Source organism: Ctenocephalides felis, unplaced genomic scaffold (assembly GCF_003426905.1).
Source record: "Ctenocephalides felis isolate EL2017-DRISC unplaced genomic scaffold, ASM342690v1 CF-g0.4_SCAFFOLD_01604, whole genome shotgun sequence".
NCBI lineage: Eukaryota > Metazoa > Arthropoda > Insecta > Siphonaptera > Pulicidae > Ctenocephalides > Ctenocephalides felis.
In genome coordinates, this window is record NW_020537758.1 from 18,795,165 (window position 1) to 18,803,052 (window position 7,888).

The 7,888-nt window shown below is 29.8% G+C and overlaps 1 protein-coding gene and 1 long non-coding RNA gene across 2 annotated transcripts; both read right to left on the reverse strand.

Annotated features, from left to right (window-relative positions):
* Nucleotides 1-1,078: 1,078 nt before the first annotated feature.
* On the reverse strand, nucleotides 1,079-3,619 carry LOC113373465 (disintegrin and metalloproteinase domain-containing protein 10-like). The gene is made up of 6 exons (XM_026613761.1): nucleotides 3,601-3,619; nucleotides 3,317-3,441; nucleotides 2,904-3,033; nucleotides 2,703-2,827; nucleotides 2,499-2,627; nucleotides 1,079-1,117 (listed from the first exon to the last, which is right to left on the reverse strand). The coding sequence occupies exons 1-6, from the start codon at nucleotides 3,617-3,619 to the stop codon at nucleotides 1,079-1,081; spliced, it is 567 nt and encodes a 188-aa protein (XP_026469546.1).
* Nucleotides 3,620-3,735: 116 nt separating this feature from the next.
* On the reverse strand, nucleotides 3,736-4,471 carry LOC113372609. The gene is made up of 3 exons (XR_003366776.1): nucleotides 4,372-4,471; nucleotides 4,187-4,285; nucleotides 3,736-3,893 (listed from the first exon to the last, which is right to left on the reverse strand). It is a non-coding gene; the product is annotated as an uncharacterized LOC113372609 (long non-coding RNA).
* Nucleotides 4,472-7,888: the final 3,417 nt, after the last annotated feature.

The following is a 7,888-nucleotide window of genomic DNA, read 5'->3' on the forward strand; positions in this document are numbered from 1 at the left end:
ATACCCCCTTAACCTACTATCTATCAAATTTAAATACATTATCAATCAGAACCAAGCTTAAGTAATTAGGAAAATTTTATCATTATCAATATTCTATTAAATTTTACAGACTATTATTAGGAAGCAATACAAGCTAATCCATTCAAGAGAATAAAGTTGCATTCTAAAGAATAGACAAGAATAGTTAAACAAAGAATTGGTACTTAAACAGACTTTTATTATGGGAAATAATATTTATAGCTTTTAATTAATTTTTATTAAGGAAGCAAGAATCAGATATCATGGCTTATGTTATTAACGGCCAGCCAGACAAGAACAGAATATTAGTTATTGTTAATAATTAAGATTAGGTAGGTGGCGTGTAAGGAGTAATTCTAATTTAAAATTAGATTTCATGTTTTTGGGCAAATCTAAAAAGAATTGTGCGATACATGTTCTCATAAATGGAAAGATATAACTAATTGCAACAAATAGCTGGACAATATCACAAAACCTGTAGTATCAATCAAATTAATATTTGGCTCATATCTCGTGCTTGATGATAGTTTTTTTCAAATGTCATTTGCAACAAATAACTGACTTAATATCATGATATCGAATCCTTAACATCAAATTTCAAATTTGTTTAAATTTAAATAAAACTTAAATAAATTTTGAATAAAACCGTATAAAATGCCAGAAATTTTAATGCGCTACAACATCACAAACCTGTAGTACCTAACAAATTAATATTTGACTCAATTTCGATTTTATGTTCGCAAGTTTACAGTTTGTATCTAAACATTTACGATATGTTACATAAATGTTTTCCATCCGTAAAACGACATAAAGTGGATCTATATATCCCAAGTTACGGTATATTCCTAACGAGACAATATATGAAATAGAATTTATAGCTTAGATGAAACTATTACGAGCTTGTGATTGTTGTAAAATCTACGATTATTTAACCTGTAAAGCATCCTTTTGTGGAACGTGCTTTTGGTTCAGCACAGGGTCAATGGACCTCAGGGAACACGACGAAAAGCGATCGTTGTGTGCTTTGTCGCCGGATGTTGCGCGGGCGAACATTATGTAGTTACCGTCGGGCCGCTGGAGCACATTGTTCTGGGTCATGCTGGAAAATAGAATTAGGTAGAAGAATTTAATAAACTGAACCGAAAATATTTGGTTCTATTGTTTTAGTAATAGACACAGATATACTTGGTACAAAAATATCTGCAGATTATGGTTAGGAGGCGTCCACTAATCACGTGATCGATTTTTTAGGAATTTTGGGACCACCCCTCCCCCTTAGTAATACGTCGTGATATTTAAAATTAACCCCCCTCCCCCACCAAATAGCACGTGCATTTTTAGTCATGCAAAAATTTTCGAACAAATTTTTCGAATTCACGAAAAGATTTTAATTTTTTTAATTTTGTTTTTGAAAATTCAGGTAAAAAATGAATACACGTTATATCTTACTAGACCCCTCCCTTCCCCACCTGACATTCTGTAACTTTTTATCAAACCCACCCTGCTCTTAAAAGCCTCACGTGATGAATAGACGTCCTTTTATGTGATACACAGGGTGTCCCAGAACTCAACGTCAACCCGGGGAGACAGTATTGATTGTAACTATCATGAACAAAATTACAACCAATGCATTTTGAGAAATATTAGCTGTTAGTAGTAAAGATAAATAGTAAATCCAAGAGCTTGTTCAAATTCTAAACATTTTCGGTTATTGTGGTTATTTTCTATTTATTTGGTACCGTTTTTATATCCGTAACCTTAAATAACATTTCTAGAACCACACTCCAAAATAATGACACAATTGATCCAAGATTTCTAGTATAACAAATTTCACTCACAAGCAGTTCGTCCATTAATCACGTTGATCAATTTTTAGGATTATTGGACCCCCTTCCCCTTGCAGGTACGTGGTGATATTCAAAATTACCTCTCTCCCCACCAAACATCACGTGATTTTAGTTACGAGAAAAATTTTAAAATTTTGATTTTTTTTTAAAGTGTTTTATTTTTTCTTAAATGGGGCCATTCAAGTATTACGTAAGCTCTATAGGGGGCGGGGGGGTTGTTGATTTGCTTATTTGGGGTTGAAATGGGGGGCAGGGAGTGTGGATGATGATTACGTCATAGGTAGTATTTTTATTTTTTACATTAATTGCAAAATGTTACGTAAGCATGGGGGTAGGTAAGAGCTTGCTTACTTTGTTTACAAGGGGGATGGGGGGGACGTAAATAATTTAATCTGTTTACGTAATACTTGAACGATCCAAATCCGGTAAAAAACAAATACACGTGATATCTTACTATACCCCCTCCCCTTCTCCACGTGGAAATTCGTGATTTTTTCTCAAAACCCTCCTTCCCCTAAAAACCTCGAGGATTTATGGACGCTCCCATATCTTGAGCACTATTCTAACACACTTAGGCTGTCAATATTAATCTTCAGAAATTAATTATAAATATGACTAATTATGATTATTTACCGGTGATCCAAAATTATGTCCAATCTCATGTGCCAATGTCACGTGTGAAACCGAAGGTGGTACGTGCTTTCCATAATTTAACAACGTAACAATTCCAGTATTCAAAGATTTCATACTGCCACGATAGTGCTAAAAAAAAATTATCACATAAGAATCTATTCTTATTCTTGCGTTTAATAAAAATAAAAATTCTTATATACAGACCCCATTTTTCTCACAAACACCACCTGCGTTCTTAAGATCACCTGTCCATGCCAGTCCTAAGGTGCCCATCTCAAAATCTCGATAAGTGAACATGTACGCCAAACAAAACGAATCGTAATCTTCCTCTATAGAAAATAAAAAAAAAATCAATATAATATTTATTCAAATCATTTGGGTGATTTTTCTAGTATTTTATGATACCTGAAAATAGTTCTAGATATTTTTCAACGCCATAGTTGTCAGCAAATCGGTATGTAGGATCTTTTAAAGACTCGTGAGTATGCACTTTAATTCTTTTTATCATGAACGTAATATTATCTGGCTTGCCATCCTGGTTGAAATCTGATATAAAGTAAATAAATCCACGATTAATATAGTATCAAAATAATATAAAAAATATTTGTAAGATCATTAAAAGTTTGAAGAAATGCTCAAACCTGTGGTTTCTATATATTTGATTAACTCTCTGAACATGGCGCGTCATAATATCTATGCAGGCTTCTTCTGTTTGAAATTTTTCTAAAAATTTATGATCGGCCTGGAAATTTGAAAAATAAATAAATGAACAATTATATTTACATATTATGAAACATATATTATCAAATATAATTTACCTGAAGATACAGCATACATGTAGTCTTATTTGGATCAAACGTTGCCCTTTTACTTGCTTGCCTGTAATCCATAAAATCACTCGGAAAAAACTTTCCTACAAGTGTAGCTGTGGGCCTTTTATTAACTAAAAATAAGATAAAACTTAAATAAGTTTAATAAATTATGATATTGATTTTGTTTTGAATTCCATTTGGGACAAACTTTAGTCACGTTACAATTTTAATAAAATCCTGCTACTTCCTCGAATTTTTATTTTGCAAATACGTAAGTAAAGAGATTTCACAATCAGGTCGATTAATCATCGTAATAACAAGTATTGACATAAGTCATTTATAATGTGAACGAACTCTAAATCAAATAATCTCGAAGATATTTACCTATGTTATTTTTAGTAATAATCTCCACATGATCGGGCCGTTTGGGATTTTGCTTATCAACTTTATCATCATATATTTTCGCATTTGCCTTGTCGTCAACGTTTTCGTCAATGTTTCGTGTGTAAGGAACATCTAAATCCAATGGCAATTCTGGGTTCAATAACTTTTTTTCCTGTTCATCTTCTTGGTAATCATCATGCTGCAAAGATAAAAATGACTGGTGAATTCCCAAAGTAAAAAGTCATCAAAACAAATATGTTTTTTATTTATTGTAATTTGTGAACTAAGGATGATTTGAATGCGTGGGATAGTATGAAGATATATATTTGGACTTTACAAGATATATTCTATAATTTCTTTCAAGCTTGGTGAGATCTTAGAAACCTCATGAAATTTGCTTCTTGCTAAATAAAAACTATAACTCTATTAACTAATTTTCTAAGAAATGATGTCATCCACCAAGATTCTGAAAACCAGTATATAAATTCATACCTGTGTGGAAATATGATGTATGTCATCAGGTAACCATCGTTTTTTTCTGCTGGTGTGTTTTTCTGTTTCTTTATATTGGTGAAAATTACTAGGAAGATTCTGCAATAAAAATTAAATTATTTCCAGACAATATAATAAAGAATATTTATTTATGATTATATATGATGGTGAATAAATTCTTTTACCTTTTGATTCAGTCTCTTTTGGTGTAAAATTTCGGAAGCACATACATGGCCCTTTTCAGTCCTTGGAAGTCTAACATCTGTACTCCTATAAACCGCGCTGGAAATCTTGATTCGGCAATATCTAAAAATTATAGTTTAAGAAATCGGTAATTTTGTTAGATTTAGGCATTGCATAATGTTTTATGTTTGTGAACTGAAAGTAGCTAAACAATATTAATATAAAATCATATTTTTGCGAAACATACCGAGTGCATTCAGGCCATGTGAACTGTTGAGATATCTGTGTACTGGCTCTATATAAAATATCTCACCGGAAGACAATAAGATCGTGCCGTCGAATAGCCCATCTGATGTTACCAAACCATGAACAACTGCGTTTTCGTCATCTGAAATGGATTATATAGAAATATAAGAATTATGGAGAATGTAATTCGTTATTATATCATATGGAATTTTGCTAAAAGAGCGATAATTCAACTTGGAACTATATATGCGCCAAGTTCTTTAGGGCAGTACATCAGCAAAAAGCAAAATAATTATAAAATCTTTAATTTTTCCAAACGTTTTGATATACATTCTTATGTCCATATTCAGTCCATTGGACTTCCGTTAAAATTTGACCGAAATAGTCCATTTTTGTAACATAATATTCATTCAATAATTATTAATTCAATTTGGCAAAATTAAGATAATTTGTGCTATTTGTATGATACACGTGAATTCCCGTAAGGTAAGTTAATGTAATCGCAAAAAAATCGAAAATGAAAATTTTTATATATCTTCACGTTTCAGAGGTTTCTGAACATTTTGGTATACCTTAGAACAAATGGATGATGTGTGTGCGGATACAAATTCTCGTCTACGATTTCGGGAACACTCAACCAATTGAATTATTCAAAAAACGTTTTTTCTACAAAACAATCAATTTATTTCAAAAATGTAAAATTTCTTAAAAATCTAATTATTCAAAGTTAAAAAAAAAATTATTTTTTTTAAAAAAAAATAATTTTTGGTAGGGGAAGTTCCAGCAATTTGCCTTAAAGCACAATGCCACACCATACTCCTAGATCCAGATTAAATTACAACTGAACATAACAAATTTTTTTTATAGAATTTTTCAGAAAAAATAAAGATTTTTTCAATCAATTATATTGCTTAAGGAAAATCGGTATATAAATAAATAGCATTGACAAACCTTAAATGTTAAAATCAAAATTATATTTTTTAAAAACATTTGGTAAAATTTAAAAAAATATTTTGATGAAGGTTTTTTTTCATATTTATCATATAGGTAAATATCTCTTGTTTGCTCATTTTTTTATCCGTTTACTAATTTACCAGTTTTATTAACTTGTCGTAGGGTAAGTTATAGTAATGGGCCAACAATCGAAAATAAAAATTTTTGCATATCTTGACTTTTTGAAGGTTTCTGAACATTTTCGCATACCTCAGAAAAAATTAATGGGTGTGTGTGTGTTTTGTGTGTCTGCATTTTTTCGTTCACGTTTTCGGGGAAGTACCAGCAATTTGCTTTAAGGCACGATGCCATACACAACTAGTTTTTTTTTTCATTTTGATATTTTTATATATTCTATTGAATTCAATATAAAGAAAAAGATAATATAAAAACGTTTTTTTCATTAGATGTGTAATTAAATTTAATTATTATATTGACTAATAACCTTCACGTTTAAGGATTAAAAAGTTGATATCCAAAGTTTCCTTGTATTCCTTCGCAAATTATATCATGGTCTTCGTAACAAATTAAAGTATTAACAATATAAATACGGTACAAAATTGATAATAATCTTCATTGTTCTTTAATTTATGCGCGCGTATTATCTTGATTACCTTAATGTGTACAATGACTTATAATTACCCATCCTTCATCGTCTAGTTAATCATTTACTTTATTAATTAATAAACTAATATAATTTATTCGATTCTAATTTATATGTGTTCATTCTATGCGTCATATCCACTTTATTTTTAATGTTGATACGCTTTAATGCTTTTCTATAAGATTAATATTAGATGATTTTTACCTTGGCATTATGAATGCTATGAAAGACATAATTATTCATGGTTAATAATAGTATTTCAATACTATGTAATGTATCATTTATACATTTGTTTATATTTTTTGGTCGAGAATGATTCAATCGATTTTTTTCAATCAATCAGTGAGAGGGAAAAAAACGACAAAAAACATGGCATTTACAAAGATGATCATTTTGTTTTGTTAATACATTTTATGTAATGAATATAATTATGTTTTTGTAAATGAAGTTGTCAAATATTTCAATATCATTACAAAACGTGTGAATCGATTTTGGTAAAAAATATTTTAAGATTATATAAGAGGATTGAATACAAATTGTGATGATTGTACTAGTTTATCAATGAAAACGCTCATTATTTGAAAATCGAGAATTAGAATTAAACGTATGACTTAGATTTTAGTTTTTTAATCCTGTTTGTATATACTAATTATTCAAATTATAAATCATACAAGATTATCAGAACTTGTAAATGAATGAATTAAATCTCAAAAATTGCTCAAAATACCAAAGATATTTTATTTCTTAAATTTATTTTTAAAAAAATATAGCTTACGATAGATCCAAAAATTTTCATGAGTACTTATATTTTACAGCATTTTTTAAAAAAATAGAAAAAAATACAGAAACAATCTTTTTTTCAATTGCATATGCAATAAATGCATATAAAGGATGCAAATGAAAATTTTTAATTGAAGGATATCCTTTATAAAAAATCATGCAATTAGAGATATAGATAGTCAAGATGTGAACAAGTTATTTAAATATTGATATACGAGTTCGTTTCACATATGATTTTTCTATAATTATACGATATGAATCTGATCATCCAGTTGTTTCAGATAAACCAGGTAATTTAGGCGGATATCACATAGAATGACTAATATAAATTTTCAAGAAAAAATACAGTATATTTCTTATTTTTATGCAATGGATTTTTTACAATAAAGATGAAACTAATGCACAACTTTGATAGGGAATTGTTAGTAGCAAAATGGGCCACATTTCCACTCATAGTTTCTACAATTAGTGCTATAGTGTATCCTTCATTTAGGAGAAAAACAAACACTTATCTCTGTTATAAAAAGATGGATTAAAACCCATGAAATACATTACCGTCCGATTGTTTGGTAAAACACATATTTATCTCCTTTCCGCATGGAGGATCGTAAAAAGTATTTTTTTAAGGCTGAGAAAGAATTGGTAAGAAGGTGACGCTCGTCGTAAAAAAGTCGGAGGATTTTAGAAGTACTTGTATGTGACGTGCTCTGAATTGAGATGATGAAATATTTAAGCTAATACGACGCTATGCCATACTCAGAAAAAATGGATTATTGATGTGAATATTTTTAATTCCTCCTCTAAAATAAAAAGAACGATTTTAATACCATGCGCGCTGGACCACAATAGAACTGGTTCTTGCGTTAAAAAACAACAAAAATATCTTCGAGTATTGC

What these genes read in the sequence shown, in the direction of transcription:
- LOC113373465 (XM_026613761.1), bottom strand. An exon ending in CATGTATGCTGTATCTTCAG is followed by an intron (nt 3,034 to 3,316) that starts GTAAATTATATT and finishes GATTTCAACCAG; the next exon opens with GATGGCAAGCCAGATAATAT. An exon ending in GACATAATTTTGGATCACCG is followed by an intron (nt 1,118 to 2,498) that starts GTAAATAATCAT and finishes TCTATTTTCCAG; the next exon opens with CATGACCCAGAACAATGTGC.